The sequence below is a fragment of the Eptatretus burgeri genome, chromosome 17 (genome assembly GCF_056783735.1).
Source record: "Eptatretus burgeri isolate ZD-2024b chromosome 17, Ebu_testis_v1, whole genome shotgun sequence".
NCBI classification, from domain to species: Eukaryota; Metazoa; Chordata; class Myxini; order Myxiniformes; family Myxinidae; genus Eptatretus; species Eptatretus burgeri.
In genome coordinates this window covers 13,318,565-13,338,576 of record NC_140977.1, presented here as the reverse complement: position 1 = coordinate 13,338,576, position 20,012 = coordinate 13,318,565, and the positions used below count along the sequence as shown (strand labels likewise).

Sequence of the window (20,012 nt, the reverse complement as noted above, 5' to 3'; positions counted from 1 at the left end):
TGCAAAAAGCGGCCTTTCCGAGGAAAAGTCAGATCAGGAATGATACACGCCCACTACTGATCCGTCCTATCAGCAAGCGCGGGGCGATTTGGCCCCGCCTCCAGGCGCGTCGGAGTAGAATCGATATATGCAAATTCGAGGATCAGGGGAGGTTCACGCCCACTTTTCCTCCGTCCAATGGGCGAGCGTGGCTCCGCCCCCGAGCTTATCCTGATCCGGAAATTTGCATATGGGTTCTCCTGCCGTACTATAAAGCGCCGAGCGTGGGGCGAATTCAGTCAGTTTTTGGGCTCGGGCGAGTTGGAGAGGTGTGGCGGCGGCGGAGTGTGGCAGCAGCAGTCAAGACGGGTCTGGAGGAGAGTCGGAGTCTGTCGGGGTTCGGAGTCTGTCGGGGAGCTGCAGAGAGGGGAAGCTGGGAGCGCGGTCGAGGTCGCAGTGGAGTCGCTCGTCGCGGGACCCAAGCAAGCCAGCTATCCTCTTTCCCCAGAGCATCAACAATTCCCCCCTTTCCCCCCCCCACGCTGAGATAGTGCGGAAAAGGGGCCCCATTCCCACCCCATTCCAAGCAGTGCCAACGAAACCCGCGGAGGAGCGCGGAGTCGGGGCACCGCCGCGACATTTGCGGCTCATCACAAGACGGGTAGGCTCCACCCGGTCTCGCGCCCACAGGCCCGTCTGCCCCCTTGTCTTTGAGGGTGGCCCTTTTCTTTTGCTTTTGAGTATATGTGTTGTCCGCGCCGTCTGTAAAGTAAAACTGTGTAAGCGTTGCCGTGTGCTCGTGTAGTCGGTAGTATCTCTGCATTGTTGTGTTTCTTTTGTTGCAATTGCTTTTGGTGCATAATTGTTGTAATTGTATATGTGTGCTTTCCGTGTGCCGCGGAATAAATGTGCCTCATGTTGAACTGTTTTTCCCGTTTCGCTTCGTCTTTTCTTTAATTGAATCTCCATCTTACTTCACGTAAAGGGTTGGTAGTGGGCTAAATACGCCCGATAATTAATCGGAACCGTCGAGGTTGACGATAACACCGCTCAGTTATCCCGATAGTACGGAACGGGTCGCTTAAAGTGGCCCGAGTCCGGAGTCGACCTGCGGCGAGGTACGATCGCCCGGTCTACCCTCCGTGTGGGTACTTAGGTAGGTCGAATTTGGCGAACAACCCTATCCCACGCGGGGGGCCGATTGGCACGATCGTGGTGAGGCCGAAAGGCCCACCCGTGACTAGTTCCCGGCGTTAGTCCGAGAGGGTCACGACAGAATTGTCCGTCCGGTGGGCGACGTGCCGCGATTCGAGTTACGTGGCCGCTCGCACGAATTCGCAACACTGGTGTCAGGTCGTGGGACACAAACCCATCCCCCTCCTCGCGACACTGTTGTCGGAGAGTGGGAAAATGGGCTCTCCTGTCTCCAGCTAAATTCACGGGAATCGGTCCAGGGGTGAGAGGAGCGACCCCTGATTCCCTCCAAATTACGAGCGATTCAAATTAACCCTTTACGAGAAATAAGATGGCGTCTCAAGGCGAGCGGGAGCCGGGGGTATTAGGTATGTGTAGTCATGTAGGATCCATGGCCCAGGTCGGTTCTTTTTACAATTATAACCCCACCACTAACTGTAGTCAGGGGGGACACAGCGATTGGACGATTTACTGGAACGAATTCGGTGGCAAAAACATGACTTGGCCAATAGAGTCGACGAACTATGTGGGAAAAAGAATTTGGTAGTGTTTTATACCCGTCAGTTGGAATATGCGAAGAGCAAACTGAACAAAAGAATAGAGGAACAGCAGATTGGTATCTCCCAGGAAAGGAAACAATGGGAGGAAGAATGGAAAACCGAGCTTGAAAAGAAACAAAAGGAGCACAACTTGGAAGTAAAACAATTAATGGAAAAATTATTGGAGGAAGCAAGGCGGTTCAAAGAACTGGAGGGGAGAGTGAGGGAAATGCAGTTGGAAGAGAAAAAATGTGAACACGATGGGGAGTTGGAACGATTGAAGGAAGAGATAAGAACAGGCAATCAGGAAAGAGAAAGCCTAGAATGGAAGATAAAAAGAGGAGAGAGACAGCTGGAGGAAAGGATAGAGGAATTGCTGGAAAAGTCAGAACAGTTCAAAGAACTGCAGGGAGAATTGAGGGAGGAAGGAGAAAGGAAAACAAAGCTCGAAAAGGAAAAACGCAAACAAGATGGGGAATTGGAACTACTGAAGCGAGAGGTAAGGGCAAGCCAGTTTAAAAGAGAAATCCTGGAAGGGGAGATAAGAATGGGAAAGGAATGGCAGGAAAAACTAAATGACTACAGTAAAAAAAAAGGACGAATTGAGGAGGGAAGCGGTGGAAAGAAGAGATGAAATGAGTGAAGAAGCATGCAAATTGAGGGAGGAATTAGAAACAAAAACTTCTGAGATACTGAAACATGAAAACAAAGAAAGAGGATTAAAAGACGAACTGAGGATGTCAAAAGAGGAAAGGAAGAGAACAGAGAATGAAACGTTAAGGAACCACACTGAGCAGATTGAACAATTAGAAGCCAAAGCAAAGTCGGAGTGTGCGGAGATGAGAAAGGAATTGGAAAAGAAAGTTTCTGAGTTACAGAAACACCAAAACAAAGAGAGGGAATTACAAAACGAGTTGAGGATGGTGAGAGAAGAAAGAACGACAGCAGAGAATGAAACGTTAAGGAACCACACTGTACAGATCGAACAGCTGGAAGCAAACGCCAGATTAAAGAATGAGATGCAAGAAAGAGTAATGATGGAAGAACGAATCAGACAGGAGAAGGAAGTCAGCCAACTGAAAGAAATAACGAGATTGCAGAATGAGGAACAAGAAAGAGTACTGAAAGAACAAGGAATGAGACAGGAGAAGTAAATCAGCCAACTGAAGGAAACCACGAGATTGCAGAATGAGATGCAAAAAAGAGTAATGAAGGAAGAACAAATAAGACAGGAGAAGGAAGTCAGCCAACTGAAAGAAATAACGAGATTGCAGAATGAGGAACAAGGAAGACAGTGGAATAGGAAATACAAAGAACAAGGAATGAGACAGGAGAAAGAAATCCGTAAATTAAAGGAAACAATGAGATTGCGGAACGAGGAACAAAAGAGACAGTGGAATAAAAAACTGAAAGAGTATGAATTTGAAACTGAACGACAAAAGGAAAAAAATAGGTTGGAATACGAGGAGAAGTTGAAGGAGCAAGGAATGAAGCAGGAAGGAGAAATCAGGAGATTGAAGGACACATGGAGATTGGAGAAGGAAGAACGAGAGGAACAATGGAATAGAAAACAAAAAGAACATGAATCTGAGGTTGACCAATTGAAAGAAAAGCTGAGGCTGGAGTACGAGGAGATAGACAAAGAACAGCGAATGAAACACAAAATGGAGATGAACCAAATGAAGCAAACCATGAAACTGGAGAAGGAAGGACAGGAGAGGAAACGAGGAAGAGTAATGAGACAGCAGCAAATGAAACACAAAATGGAGATGAACCAAATGAAGAAAACCATGAAACTGGATAAGGAAAGACAGGAGAAGAAACAAAGAAGAGTAATGAGACAGCAGCAAATGAAACACAAAAAGGAGATTAACCAAATGAAGCAAACCATGAAACTGGAGAAGGAAGGACAGGAGAGGAAACGAGGAAGAGTAATGAGACAGCAGCAAATGAAACACAAAAAGGAGATTAACCAAATGAAGCAAACCATGAAACTGGAGAAGGAAGGACAGGAGAGGAAACGAGGAAGAGTAATGAGACAGCAGCAAATAAAACACAAAAAGGAGATTAACCAAATGAAGCAAACCATGAAACTGGAGAAGGAAGGACAGGAGAGGAAACGAGGAAGAGTAATGAGACAGCAGCAAATGAAACACAAAAAGGAGATTAACCAAATGAAGCAAACCATGAAACTGGAGAAGGAAGGACAGGAGAGGAAACGAGGAAGAGTAGTGAGAGAACAGCGAATGAAACACAGGAAGGAAATGAGCCAATTGAAAGAAACAATGAGATTGGAAAACAAAGAGCAGGAGGAACAGTGGGAGAGAAAACAACTATATGAGTGTGAAATTGAACAACTAAAACGGAGAGCGAGATTGGAGTCAACGGAGATTGAGGAGCTCGGGAGGGAGAACGAACAGCTAATGGGACTCAGAGAGAAAGAACGACTCAGATGGGAAGGAAAAAGGAACCAGGAAGAGACAGAAATAAGGAACAAGGAGAGAAAATTTCCACACCAAATTTTCCCCACCACATTTCCACAGGGCGCTCAAGGTCCGCCAACAACCCCCTTCTGGTAAAACTACCAAAATCACGAATCACTGCTCATCTTCACTCTTTCATTCCTCTTTTTTCCCGCCTTTGGAATAAACTTCCTCACTCTATTCTTTCCCATTCTTCCCTCCAGGCTTTCAAAACAGCTGTTCACCACCACCTCTTATCTTCCCCCATCCAAATCCTCGATCTTTTCTACCCCCGATAATCCACCCAAGCCCACTTCCTTCATTTCTCCTACTTTCCTTCCTGAAAGTCCCTGAAATGTCCATCTTCTCTTCGCCATGTTCCCCGTCCCATCCCCATCCGTCTCCCTTCCACAGTTCACCTAATGTGTCTGTTCCCCACTGTTTTGTCCCTTCCACTCCCGCCCCTCTTGTCTCATGCCTCCTTGCTGTGAGTTGTGTGTTAGCTCTCATACGAGCCTCGACCAAGGTATACAAAAAAAAAAAAAAAAAAAAAAATGTATAGAGACACGGGAGACAGAAAAAATAGAGGAGAGACTGCATGATAATGACAAGGTTAGAGACACACACACACACACGGAGGTTGTGGAGGATAATGGGGGTGAGCTCACGGAACGTGTATGGACCCGGTGCGAGCAGCTGGATGGCCTCCTCCAGGAACGAGGGGAGGGAGTATGCCCCCTTGAGGCGACTCACGACCAGGTGAGTTCGGTCGTGCTTTGCGAGTTCGAGGGGAGGAGTGCTGCGAACGGGTGCACGGAGAGCTTGGGGGGTATAGAGGCCCCAGAGACCCTGGTGGGGACACGAATCCCCAGTGTGGTTGTCCCGGTGTGTGTGGTGCAAGGTGTGAGTGCATCCCCGTGTGTGGAAGCGACCCCGTGTGTGAGTGGTGTGGTGGCGAGTGTGCCGGAGTGTGTGCTTCCCAGCACGCCGTGTGTAAAAGGGGCACCGCAAGTGGAAGAGGCCGTGTGCGTGAGTGAAACGGCCAGTATGAATGGAGCACCACATGTGAATGGAGCCACGTGTGCGAGGGAGGTGGCATGCGTGAGTGAACGGCCGAGTGTGAGGGAGACAGCGTGTGCAAGGTCGTTGTGTGTAAGGGAGATGACGGTGGGCATGCGTGAGCATGCAGCCGCGTCTCCCGGTGTGAATGTGATGGAATGGAGTGTGAGCGTCGTGGAACGCAGGGGTGCGTGGGTTGAATGGCGACAACGGCGACATGTGAGGGACAAAAGCCGGGTAGCGGCTGTAGCTGTTTCGGGGACCGTGCCGGGTTCACCCAGCAGAGAGCGCGAGGTCCGTGCTGTGCAACGCACGAGCCCCCCACGTGCTCGCTTACGGGAGTGAAGTCCCGGTCCGGAAACGCACGCGGTGGATTTGCCGATCCCGCGGACGGACAAAGTTTAGGCAGGATTTCGGATTTGGACCGGACGGGTTCTCCACGCGAGCGGGTGTGTTGAGCTCCAACGAGCAAAGCACATGTGTTCACGTGGGGAACCCCTCGAGACGTGAGGCTTGTGTTTTTTTTATGCGCCGGGTGACAACATGGCTGCGTGTGTGGTTGGAATCCGACAGGAGGGTGAATCCCTGCCGGATGGTACCGTCCAAGAGGGGCGAGGGATGCGAACAGCTGCCATGACGTCACGCCACATGTGCGCGGCTGTGAATTGCCGCGCTGGTGCGCAGGTTGCGAGTTTCCGCGCTGGTGCTGCGCGATGAAAAAAAAAAAAAAAAACAACAGCAAGCCTCGCTTTCAGCTGAACAGGATTCCCTGGGCAAGGGGTGGAAGACCCCCTGGCCTGGGCACAGGATGGAACTAGCTAGGGGGAAGGGTTAGCTTAGCTAGACCGGCTCCATGGGGCAGGGGTAAGTCCTCATGGGGCCCGTGGAATGGATTAGGTAGAGGGATTGTAGCCAGATTTAGGTGGGGAAATTGATTAATGGGATTATTTGGAGACAGTGACAGACTGTGGATGTGTAGAGGGGACGTAGTTTAGCGACGTAGTGTTTAAAGGAACGTGCTATAGTTTAAGGGACGACGTGGGAGCACGAGTTAGTTAGGGGAGGTAGTTAGAAGGATGGCAGAGTTCAGCGGAGTGTAAGTGTTGCCGTGTGCTCGCGTAGTCGGTAGTATCTCTGCATTGTTGTGTTTCTTTTGTTGCAATTGCTTTTGGTGCATAATTGTTGTAAATGTATATGTGTGCTTTCCGTGTGCCGCGGAATAAATGTGCCTCATGTTGAACTGTTTTTCCCGTTTCGCTTCATCTTTTCTTTAATTGAATCTCCATCTTACTTCACGTAAAGGGTTGGTAGTGGGCTACATACGCCCGATAATTAATCGGAACCGTCGAGGTTGACAATAACACCTCTCGGTTATCCCGATAGTACGGAACGGGTCGCTTAAAGTGGCCCGAGTCCGGAGTCGACCTGCGGCGAGGTGTGATCGCCCGGTCTACCCTCTGTGTGGGTACTTAGGTAGGTCGAATTTGGCGAACAACCCTATCCACGCGGGGGGCCGATTGGCACGATCGTGGTGAGGCTGAAAGGCCCACCCGTGACTAGTTCCCGGCATTAGTCCGAGAGGGTCACGACAGAATTGTCCGTCCGGTGGGCGACATGCCGCGATTCGAGTTACGTGGCGGCTCGCACGCCGGCAGGCGCGAATTCGCAACAATATATATATATATATATATATATATATATATATATATATATATATATATATATATATATATATATATATACACACATATATATACGCTGGTGACAGTTGGTGAGCTGGTGAGTTGGTTACAGCCTTACAGCTCTGACCGCTGGTGAACTGGTGAGCTGCTCCTGACGGAGGGTGACGGTTGGACCGTTCCTGCTGGTTCTGCTCGGGACCTGCTCTTGGCATTCCTGGTTCCTGGGGGTGACAACGTGACGTCGATTGGTGTTCAAGCCTGTTTGCGGGTGGGTGCACAGCGAGGCAGGGAGCTGGCAGCAAACCAAGGCACGCTCACACATTTTGGGACATTTTATTGGACGCACGCCGACTTCTGCCTTGGTAAGCCGAGACCGGATGTATTTTCCCCTTTGAATGATTTGCTGGGTACCCTTGTCTTGTGTTTAATTGTTAAGTGAGGCATCGTGATAAGCATCTGCTCTTTGTCTTTTTCTGTCAATGCCTGTTGAATTCTTTATTTGTTTGAAATTATTTTGATTGATTTGAATTTATCCATTTACATCACAAGGAAATAAAAAGTTCTTCAGTTTATTTATTTTTCTTATTAATAAATTCCTTGTTGACATTTCAACCTGTCCGTGTTTGTCCTTTCCTTCCATTGATCCAGCATTGTCCGAACATAGATAGACTGGGAGGTAGTTCCCAAACTATTTAACCGTCAGTTGGCATGAACCAGCGGTAAACGCTCGGCCGCCCTACTTAAGATTTAAGCAAGATAAGATTGGTGCATCGCCGAGGGCGCGCTCCCCATTCAGGAAGCCATGTGACCTCTAGTTAAACCAAGCTGTTAAACCTGAATGGCATCATTTAGCGCCACCCGATTGTATCCCGTATTACAAATCACGTTCTCATATATGAAGAAAGTTTAAACAACTTGATGATATGCATTACGGTGATGTTGAAATCTGAGTGAAAATAATTCAAAATGTTCAATTTCATTCATTTTAAGGGGAGGTTTAAACAAAAGGATCCAACACTGAGCTTCACAGTGAAGCGGAAGTGATTTTTGCTCGTGCCATACATAAGCAGCAAGATTGGTTAACGGAGGTGATATAAGCTGGCTTCCAAGCAGATGGAAGATGACCTGAAACATGACAAGGTTAGCTTTAATCTCCTTTCAAGGGAATACCATTTCTCATTCAGATACATTTCAGGTCACGACATCCAGAAGGAATATTTTCTCTTACCACCAAGCAACGAAACTTGCGTTTATATTCAAAACCCTTCTTCTTCTTCTTCTTCTTCTTCTTCTTCTTCTTCTTCTTCTTCTTGTATTCATATTTGTTGACTTTAAACCTAAGTTTAAAAAGATTGAAAAGTCAATTCCTTGGATATTTTCTGAAGGATATATCCAAAAACAAGTGTAAAAAAGTGAAGAGAGTACGTTTCATGTCACAACATTGCACAGGAATATTTTCTTGTACGTACGTGATCTGTCCTTTATTACAAGCGTTGCCCTTCTTTTGACGTCTAATGAACAAAAGCCTGAGTTGAAAAAGATTGAAAAGTAAATTTCTTATACATTTTCTGAGGTAGACACATCCATTAACAAGATTAAAAAGTGAAGTTGAGGAAAATAAAAATATTTACTTCAGACGTTCCCAAAGCGATGCTTTTTTTGGATGCATTGATGTGAATGACTGATTCACACCGATGTCTTCTGAATGGGAAGACTCACTCATCTTTCCTTCCCTGAAAAACAACAGTCCTCTCAAACCCACAACTCATACAAATGTGCACAATGGGATGTCATATTCTGCACATTCTCCATTTCAACAAATCTTTCCTTTTAACAATTGGCTGTAGAATTCCCCCTCCATGAAACAGCACAAAATAAAACACTATCAGGCAAAGGTGTATTAAAAAAATAAAAATAAAAATAAAAATAAAAAAACATTTTGGTTTAGATGGACAGATGAGTGAATGTGCTGTGGATGTTTATTCATCCCTCAGTGAACAAACCTCAACCCCTGGTGATGTTCCTGTACCTACCTACCACCACGGCCCACACTTCACAGCAACCCTTCCCTCCCCCTGGCAAGTGATCAGAAGTAAACAAGAGAGTACATGGAACACCTTACCCCACATAGTCTTGTGAAAAAACAACATGGGGAGGCTTTTTATCTTTTGCTTTACATTTCTAAGCACAATCAATATTTCCTACAAGCTGCAATTTTGTCTGAATCTCGATAGTTTCAACAGAAAATTAGATTGGTCGAGATGGCGCCATATTTTGTCCAAGTACTGTTAAACTGGAGATTATTGGATGTGCCAACACGGCGATTTGTATTCTGGAGTGTTTAATTCGATAATTTAATTGAAATCAAACTCGTTTTTAAAAGCTGTAGAAAAAACAAAATGTTCCCGAAGTTTACCGCCGCTGATGCAGCGTCATTTACACCGCCTTATTTAACATGTTCATAGAGTTATTTGTGCCTGATGTTTGTCTTTTATGATGTCCCTAAAAACAGTAAGTTTCCTGTTTGGAATGGTTTTTAATTTTGTTCGACTAACGGACAGCCTACGTCAACAACCTTACTATGTGCATAGCGTGCTTGGGGTGAGATTCCGTACAATTTACGAAAATACTGATGAACTGCAGGATAGTGTTCCGATCCGATCCTACAGTGTTCAAAATATAAAATGAAATTCAAATAAAGTAGTTCCGTGACGTAGAGCGACAGAGTGAACCAACAAAGGCACTTGAAAAATTCCATATGAATGCTAAAGAAAGCCTTTTGCATACACTCCGTGTGTGTTTACACTGATTTGGTTTGGCTCATGAGGCACTTTTAACCTGCCATTGCTCGTGCAAAATGAACAATTCAAATGGTCTCTTAAACACAATTTTCAAAATTGATGGAGTGGCAATTTCAAAATGGTTCACCACAATTGTTCTGTTTCATTCCGAAATGCAAATAGGTCTCACGGAAATATAGGAACACGACAAATATCCGTGGATGATAGGAGTTTAGTTTGTACCATTTCCTGTTCATACAATTAGCTGGTGGTGACCGTGGTGATAACACATGAACAGACTCTTCTCCCAGTGGCACAGACGCTTCTCCCTCGGTCAGTGATGCAACCTGCAACCTTGCACTGCATACGGAGGAGGAGGAGGAGGTGGAGATACTTCTCCTTTCATCAATAGTGTAGATGCGAGAATTGAGTACTATTTCTCTTGTAGCCTGGTGACATTTCTCTTGTATATCATATAACATATATATTTATAACTACTCTCACAGCCCACAAAACTCCCAGTCCTCCCAAACTTGATAAAAAAGAAATATCATTTTAATTTTCCCTGTGCATTGACGAGCATCAAAAATGACCTTCCCATCTGGGTTAAGATGCACGAAGATTTGGATAGGACGCACCAAGTACGAACCTTCGGCCTTTCACGAACCCACATCGTCGGGAGGTTTTGCAACATGGACAGCAAGATATCAACCTTTTGGTCAGGATGATCAGGAAGTTCTCCAACTGTTTTGCTGTGCAATGCAATGTGTCCCTTTGTCGCAAGTACGTTTGCAAGTAGGTTTGGCTTTTTATAAAGTTTTTAAAGTCGTTCCATGCCGCAATCCTTATCTGGCAAGCATGAAGTACATCCAGGGCTGATCCGATTTACTTCGTTACGAGGTATTTCTGCACACTGAGCAATATGTGGCAGATTACATCATTTTTTGTGCTCGTGGGATAATAAACTGATTAATTTAAATAATGTGATATTCATCAAGCACAGGCCTGATGGGATAAATGGCCTCAAAATTCCTCGTATCCGTTGACATCATTATTCTGCAACATAGCACTGGACAGAGCAGTTGTTACCGTGCTTTATTATCAATCAAATCTTTGTGAATGAAGATTCACATTCCGACAAGTCTGGTTGAAGTGTTACTCGGTGTATCGCTTCACTCCTGACGCTTGTCATTATGGCTCCGCTTACGAAGCTGCTAGAGGCATGATGTTTTCAGATTGTCCGTCCGTCCGCGTTAGGTTTTCGTTACCACCAAGTCAAACTTTATACAAGTATATGTAATGATGTAAAGATAAACTGAATCGATTATAGAGTCAAGACGACAAAAGGTCAAAAGTCCAGTTCGGTAAAAATTATGTCACTGCACTAACGTGTGAACCAGTGATGGGATTTTGACCGAACTTGGTATAACTATATATTATGATGCAAAGATGAACCAATTCGGTTTTGGCATCAAGAGGCCAAAGGTCAGAGGTCAGAGGTCTCATGAGGTAAAAATTATGTGACCGTGCTACCTTGTGAAGCATGATGGAATCTTGACCAAATCTGGTATAAGTACACATTATGATGCCGAGATGAACCGATTATATTTTGGCATTCAGAGGTCAAAGGTCAGAGGTAATGCCAAGTAAGAATGTGATACGTCAAAACATCTGAAGGGATTTAAATCATACTTGGTCCAAGTATTATCATGATGTGATAATGTGGGTGGAGGCATAATTGGTCAATGTCGCGATATCAAACTGTGGTCAAGTTTGCAATTATTTTCGAGAGGTCGGCTTATCGCCTTGAAACTACCCCAACAACCCCTCCCTTCGTATAACGTTGGCCAGTGGGAACGGTTGCAGCCGAAGCCTTTCAAGAATTGGCTGGCCAATAATTTTGTTGAGTGGCAGGAATTTGGAGATTTTTCAGGGTCCCGGCGATAACTCTCCACCTTTCTACAAGAGACATGATGGGATTGTTAAAGCACACCAAAACCTACAGTGTTGGCAGATAATCCTCCAGCTTCACATCTTTTGGTGGGATGGCGTGCAATTTGACGGCTCGCCCTTCTTACAAAACAGCAGGTTGACCGTTAATATCTGGGTCAAGATTCCAACCCAGCCTAAACTACTCAATGCAATCCCCCAGCCCTGAAACCTCCAATCTGTGGTACAGAAAATAAACAAGTGAAATCCTTCAATACAGCACGTATGGTGAAGCAAATGAGTACACTCATGTTAAAATATGCAATTTATGCTTTTCCATTTGAAAAACAATTAAAAAGCATACTTAAATAATATTTGTAATGTAAAAATGTTGTTATTATTGTGATAAGCACCTTTATATATAACAGAAGGAATGAAATCGTTCGATACAGCGTGGCAGGGGGCCGCAAAAGAATGATGTAAAAAAAATAATAATCATAAAGTTAATGTACAGCCAAACAAATGATGAGTAAAATGTAAGCTTTGCTGATGAAAAGATGAAAGCAAAGCTAAAATATATGTTGAGCAAAACATTGAAACATAGTGGTTACACCAACTACATAATATAAGTTATATTGTTATTCTATAAAATATAGACGAACACATTTTGAATTTAAGCATATTTAATTTTTGCATATATTGAATGTACAGCACAGAGTTATGAAAATAATTCAAGATGTCCCTGGTTGAAAGAACCACTTATCACTTTGCCACCAATATCTGCCATAATTGTAACTAAATTTCAACTATGAATGCATGACGAAACACTTGTTTATGGCTAATATTAAAGAGAATGATGGCATAAAAAGAACTTAGCTTTCAGCGTTCGGCACGAAATGCCATGGTGGGCGGAAATGATGTCTTTCGTTCGTTCGTACATGAGAGGGGAGCGTTTCTTGGTTTTTTCCGTTAAGCAATAAATTCAATGGTTTTCACATATATAACACATTAGTTTCACAAATCTCCATTGAAATACGCGGGTATTTCGGTCAATTGTCACCATTTCCGTCAAGGTTACGCACTGCCATCTACCGACGGCCGTCATTGGCTATCACTTGAGGCGTGTGGAGGGGGACACCGGAGACATGGTGGACACTGGGGACATTTCAAACTCGGTGCAATTGTATACCAGTGCACGCGCTGTAATAAGAAGCAAGATTTGATCGAGGACAAGGTTAGCATAAATTTCCTGAATGGATTACCAGTTCTATTGCTTGTACGCTTCATGTCAAAACGTCCTGAAGGGATATTATCTCTTTATTTACGTGATATGTTCATCGTCACTGCAAGCCTTCTCTTTCTTTTCATGTCTCATGAACAAAAGCCTAAGTTGAAAAAGATTGAAAAGTAAATTTATTGTGCATTTTCCGAGGTAAATACATCCATTAACAACATTAAAAAGTGAAGTGGAGGAAAATAAAATTATTTACTCTTGATGTTTCCAAAGCGATGCTCTGTTTGGATTCATTGATGTGGATGACTGATCCACAACAATGTCTTTTGAATGGGAAGACTCATTCATCTTTCCTTCCCTGAAAAACAACAGTCCTCTTAAACCCACAACTCATACAAATGTGCACAACAGGATGTCATATATTGTACATTCTCCATCTCAACAAATCTTTCCTTTGAACAACTGGCACTAGAATTCCCCCTCCACAAAACAGCACAAAATAAAACTAGAAGGCCACTCGGTGGAGCGCATACCTCCGCCACGTAATGCCTGATCCATGAGAACATATTGGGCCCAATACGTTTTTAAAATATCATGCAATGCAATACTATTGTTACGAATCTGGAAGCCATTTGCACACAAACAGACAGCAGTCCCTCAGCTTAGTTATTTCGATAAGTATGTGTATCTGGTTAGAATCCATCCCCTATGTCGAATGGGAATTTCGTGTGCGCTGTGAGTTATTTTATAGTCAGGTTTTATACATCTACAACAACAACGACGACAACGGCACCGTCCCTCACTCAACCCGGTCGCCATTGCCCACGTGTTTTTGGCTGAAGGTGTGGGTGGAGCCTCCATTGCCTCAGATCGAGGCTCCGCTCCGATGAAGGGCATGGGACGTTTCCTCCAGCCAATGAGAGATAGGCGAGCATCGCACACCCGTCCCAGCCAATGGGAGGTCAGCGTGCCGAAAGCTACGAAGGAGCCTCTTCGGGGTCAGCGTGCCGAAAGCTACTACGGAGCCTCTTCGGGGGGCGGGCCTCCGAGACGGGTCGACACTCCCCCGAGATGCCTCCAACCAGGAGGCGAGTGGCAAAAAGAAGGAAATCGCTCCGACCTCAAGAGACGCTCTGAGGTGTTGTTGGTGAAAAATACGAGAGGACTGCAGACAGTGGTGGTCGTGGTTCGAGCGGTCTGCGACAGTGGTGGTCGTGGTTCGAGCGGTCTGCGACAGTGGTGGTCGTGGTTCGAGCGGTCTGCGGTCCATTGGAGGGCAAGTCTGATGACCGAGCAGCCAGGGTCGTGGGCCGTGTACTTCGGGTTGTGGGTTCGAGTCCCACCGTGGTGGTTTGGAGTCGGTGTGACCGCACGAGGCGGGAAGGTACCCCGGCCAGGCTCTACCGAATAAAGACCCACGGGGTCCATTTTCGTGTGTGTGTGTGTGTGTGTGTGTGTGTGTGTGTGTGTGTGTGTGTGTGTGTGTGTGTGTGTGTGTGTGTGTGTGTGTGTGTGTGTGTGTGCGCGCGCGCACGCGCGCGCGCTCCGTCTGTAAGTAGAATTGTAAAGTGCCTTGTACATTGTGAATTACATTTCTTATTCGTGATAACTCTGCTCTGTATCTCCCTTCCCGATTATTGTAAAATAAATCCCGTTAAATGTTCCAGTTCAAAGCCTGTCATTTCTTCCATTGACCTAGCACGGTGTGGGCTTGAGAAATAGTAAGGCCGCTTGGGCTGGTAAGTTGTCATCTGGTCCGGCGCCACTTTGGTAACTTTCGCTCTGTTACGCCGGATCCGAGTCTGTGATAGCGACTCGGTTCGGACAAAGTCGGCCGAGGGTGTGGCTTCCCCGGTAGTTAGACGACGTGGGTACTTAGGTGAATTGGACAAGTGGACCCTACCTCACGCCGTCAAAATATAGGCGACCACGGTCCTTTAAGTGACCCGTGACCTTCGGAGTTGGCCGAGAGTCACGACCTAAATTCCGGATGTTCGGTGGGAGGCGGCTCGACTGCTCCACCTCGCGGCCGTTCTTCACTACCGACCCCAGGCCCACAACACTATATCGTTTTTGACCCGAACTCTCAATAATGAAGAATGACTAAAAATTATCAGATATGGATCCGGATTCAGATCTTCATAAAAATTGAATCACTTTTTCATCATCACACACTGAACCTGTCCACTAAATTTCTTTCAATCCGTCCACAACTTATTGAGATATCCTGCACACATATAAACAGAAAAACACGCAACCAAACATCCAGAAAGGGATTAAAACATAACCTCCTTCACCTTTGGTGGCGGAGGTAACAATATCAGGCTAAGGTGAATTAAAAAAAAACAGTTTGGTTTGGATGGACAGACGAGTGAATGTGCTGTGGATGTTTGTTCATCCCTCAGAGAACAAACCTCAACCCCTGGTGATGTTCCTGTACCTTCCCCCACTCAATCACACCAACCTTTCTCTCCCCCTGACAACTGATCAGAAGTAAACTGGAGAGTTTCCTGTTCATAAAATTAGCTGGTGGTGGTCAAGGTGTTAACACCTGAACAGATGCTTCACCCAGCGGAACAGACGCTTCTCCCAGTGGCACAGCCGTGCCCTCGGCCACTGATGCAACCTGCAGCATTGTGCTGCATACGAAGGAGGAGGAGGAGGAGATACTTCTCCTTTCATCAATAGTGTTGATGCGAGAATAGAGTACAACTTTTCTGGTGGCCCGGTGACATTTCTCTTGTAAATAATATAATATATATTTTTCACTGCACTCAGCCCACAAAACTCCCACTCCTCCCAAACATGACAAAAAGGAAATATCATTTTAATTTTCCCTGTGCGTTGACAAACATCAGACATGACCTTCAACCGCTCAGCCCTGAAACCTCTAATCTATGGTACAAAAAATAAATAAAGAGCAAAATGTGATCGAGAACAAGGTTAGCTTAAATTTCCTGAATGGATAACTATTTCCATAGGTTGTACGCTTCATGTCAAAACGTCCTGAAGAGATGTTATCTCTTTACTTACGTGATATATTCATCGTCACTGCAAGCCTTCTCCTTCTTTTCTTGTCTCCTGAACAAATGCCTGAATTGAAAAAGATTGAAAAGTAAATTTCTTATACATTTTCTGAGGTGGACACATCCATTAACAAGATTAAAAAGTGAAGTTGAGGAAAATAAAATTAATTACTTCAGACGTTCCCAAAGCGATGCTTTTTTTGGATTCGTTGATGTGGATGACTGATTCACACCGATGTCTTCTGAATGGGAAGACTCAATCATCTTTCCTTCCCTGAAAAACAAAAGTCCTCTCAAACCCACAACTCATACAAATGTACACAACTGGATGTCATATTCTGCACATTCTCCATTTCAACAAATCTTTCCTTTGAACAACTTGGCTCCAGAATTCCCCCTCCACGAAACAGCACAAAATAAAACACTATCAGGTGAAGGTGTATTAAAAAAAAAATTGGTTTCGATGGACACACGAGTGAATGTGCTGTGGATGTTTGTTTCTCCATCAGTGAACAAACCTCAAGCCCTGGTGATGTTCCTGTACCTACCTCCACACTCTCACAACAACCCTTCCCTCTCCCTGGCAAGTGATCAGAAGTAAACTAGAGTACATGGAACACCTAACCCCATGCAGTCTTGAGGAAAACAACATGGGAAGGCTTTTATCTTTTGCTTTCCGTTTCCAAGCACAATCTATATTTCCTACTAACTGCAATTTGTCTGAATCTCGATATTTTCCAAGAGAAAATTAGATTGGTCGAGATGGCGTCATATTTTGTCCAAGTACTGTTAAACTGGAGATTGTTGGACGTGCCAACAGGGCGATTTGTATTCTGCAGTGTTCAAGGAGATAATTTCATTGAAATGAAACACGTTTTTAAAAGATGTAGAAAAAATTTTTTTGCTGAAGTTTACCGCCGCTGATGCAGCATCTTTGACACCTCCAAATTTGACATGTTCATGGAGTTATTTGTGCTTGATGTTTGTCTTTTATGATGTCACTAAAAACAGTAAGTTTCCTGTTTGGAATGATTTTTAATTTTGTTCGACTAACGGACAGTCTACGTCAACAATCTTCCGTGTGCAGATGCGTGCTTGGGGTGAGATTCCATACAATTGAGGAAAATACTGATGAACTGCAGGATAGTGTTCCGATCCATGCTCTACAATGTTCAAAATATAAAATGAAATTCAAATAAAGTAGTTACGTGACGTAGAGCGACAGAGTGAACCAACAAAGGTACTTGAAAAATTCCATATGAATGCGAAAGAAAGCCTTTTGCGCACGCTCTGTGTGTTTACACTGATTTAGTTTGGCTCGTGAGGCACTTTTAACCTGCCCTTGCTCGTGCAAAAGGAACAATTCAAATGGTCTCTTAAACATAATTTTCAGAATTGATGGAGTGGCAATTTCAGAAAGGTTCACCACAATTGTTCTGTTCCATTCCGAAATGCAAATTGGTCTCACGGAAATATAGGAACACGACAAATATCCGTGGATGATAGGAGTTTGGTTTGTACCATTTCCTGGTCATACAATTAGCTGGTGGTGGCCGAGGTGATAACACATGAACAGACGCTTCTCCCAGCGGAACAGCCGTGCCCTCGGCCAGTGATGCAACACACAGCATTTTGCTGCATACGAAGGAGGAGGAGAAGGAGGAGAGGAGGACGAGATACTTCTCCTTTCATCAATAGTGTAGATGCGAGAATTGAGTACTATTTCTCTGGTGGCCGGTGACACTTCTCTTGTATATAATATATATATATATATATATATATATATATATATATATATATATATATATATATATATATATATATATATATATATATATATATATATACTTATAACTGCACTCACAGCCCACAAAACTCCCAGTCCTCCCAAACATGATAAAAAAGCAAATATCATTTTAATTTTCCCTGTCCGTTGACAAGCATCAAATATGACCTTCCCATCGGGTTTAAGATTTCCCATGCATGAAGATTTGGATAGGACGCACCAAGTACGAACCTTCGGCCTTTCACGGACTCACATCATCGGGTGTTTCTGCAACATGGACAGCAAGATATCAACCTTTTGGACAGGATGATCAGGAAGTTCTCCAACTGTTTTGCTGTGCAATGCAATGTGTCCCTTTGTCGCAAGTACGTTTGCAAGTATGTTTGGCTTTTTATTGGTTCACGAAAAAATATTTTCACGAAAAAAAGAAGTGACCACTATATTTGTTATTGTTGTGTGTTTGTCTGTCTGTGTCTGTATGTCTGTCTGTCTGTTGGGTAGTCGATCCAGTCGAAAAAAAAAATGTTTTTTTTAATTTTGAAATTTGTTCTAACCTTATTATCAGTTTTTCCGTCGATATGTTTGTCTGTCTGTCTGTCTGTCTGTCTGTCGATTCGGTCCAGTGCTCCGTTAATACAATGGCGATTTTGATGAAACTTGGTGGGTAGGTTCATACCATGACCGAGTTGTGTGCAAATGAGAACCGTTTTTCGGACCCCACTGTTGCCGAGCAACGGGCCTTTTAAATTTTTGAAAAATCATAAAAAAAATTATTTTTTCGAAAATCAAAAATCGGGCCACGAGCAACTGTGGGCAGTACATTCAGCCATATTGTCAAAAAATTTAAAGCCGAATCCTATGAAAACTGTCGGAGAAGATAGACTTTGAATGAACCCTGGTCGAAAACAATAAAAAAAGGAAGTTTGTTATATCTCAGAGACGATGATTCAGATATACATGAACCTGGTATGGTAGGTTCATCGTATGTCCTAGTTATGTGTGAGAAAGAACCGTTGCTATGGACCCCTCTGTTGCCTAACTACGGCCGAAAAACCTCTACATGTGGGGGTATTTTAACGATAAAACAATCTGCAGCATTAACCCTTGAAGCTTGAATCATGAATTTTCTTGTGCTTAATCCCCAGGTCATTCCCCATCGAACGGACCCATCGCGTCAGGTTCTATTGGGGAGGCGACTATCCATGTCCACCTACCGGCTTGTCTGTATGTCTGTCTGTCTGTCCCAAGCATAGCTCCATGGGTTTTGATCTGATCCTGATAAGAATTTGGTGGGAGGTTTATATCATGATCTAGTTGTGTTTTCCTGAAAATGGGCGTGGTGCGCCCATTATGGGCGGAGCCACGCCCAAAAAACATGTTTTAGGGGGTAAACGATTTCAATTTGCATCTTATCCTAGGGGGTTTGTCGAATCTGACAGTGGTTTCAGTAATTGGTTAGCCCAATGGCACCTGCATAGCCCCACGGAGCTCAATTTTTCATTTCCGTCCCAAGGTCAAGGTCACAAGGTCACAAACTTAGAAAATTGCGAATTGTGTTTTTAGGGGGTAGCCAATTTCAATTTGCATCTTCTCCGAGGGGGTTTGTCGAATCTGGCAGGGGTTTTGGTATTTTGTTAGCCCAATGGCACCTGCATAGCCCCAAGGAGCTCGATTTTTTATTTTCGTCCCAAGGTCAAGGTCACAAGGTCACAAACTTAGAAAATTGCAAATTTTGACATAAAAATCCATCTCCTCCGAGGAGTTTGTCAAATCTGGCAGGGTTTCGGTGTTTGGTTAGCCCAGTGGCATCCGCATAGCCCCACGGAGCTTGATTTTTCATTTTCGTCCCAAGGTCAAGGTCACAAGGTCAAGGTCACGAACTTAGAAAATTTCGAATTTTGACATAAAAATCATACAACCGCCCAACCTTTGAGAGCTAGGATGACAATATTTTTATGCATAATCTTGAGGTCATTCCCCACCTAAAGTCTTGAAACCATTTTGCTCTATCTCGAACACCTTGCCCATGGCGCTCCCTTCAAGTTTGTTTTTACAATGATTTAATCAAAGTATGGATCATCCAAGGAGTGTGAAATGCCAAATAGCCTATATGACGTTATATTGTTCTTGGAATGTTCCAGAGGAAGTTTTGCACCAAAGGTCATAATCCTTGACCTTGAAAGTTCACAAAGGTCAAGTTTTCAAAGTTGTGGGAATCAAACCGGGTTTTCGACCTTCTTCGACGAACTAACTCCATTAAGCTATAGCACGTATCCTGTTTCCTTATTTTAATGTCCATAACATTGTTTTGTGACCTTTAAACGTTATGGAAAGGTCAAATT

The 20,012-nt window shown here is 44.3% G+C and overlaps 1 protein-coding gene across 4 annotated transcripts in view; it reads right to left on the bottom strand.

The window, feature by feature from the left end:
- LOC147009346 (uncharacterized) overlaps positions 1-20,012 on the bottom strand; it is a 100,599-nt gene that overhangs the window by 45,584 nt on the left and 35,003 nt on the right. For 3 of the 4 annotated variants that reach the window (XM_085861958.1, XM_085861959.1, XM_085861961.1), the window contains 7 exons: positions 16,057-16,158; positions 15,892-15,951; positions 13,115-13,216; positions 8,547-8,648; positions 8,385-8,441; positions 8,144-8,252; positions 7,034-7,136 (listed from right to left, as the gene is read on the bottom strand). In XM_085861958.1, coding sequence (XP_085718084.1) covers positions 7,034-7,136; positions 8,144-8,252; positions 8,385-8,441; positions 8,547-8,648; positions 13,115-13,216; positions 15,892-15,951; positions 16,057-16,158 — 635 coding nt within the window. The remainder of the gene's footprint in view (positions 1-7,033; positions 7,137-8,143; positions 8,253-8,384; positions 8,442-8,546; positions 8,649-13,114; positions 13,217-15,891; positions 15,952-16,056; positions 16,159-20,012) is intronic. The other variant, XR_015052839.1, reaches the window with a different exon arrangement.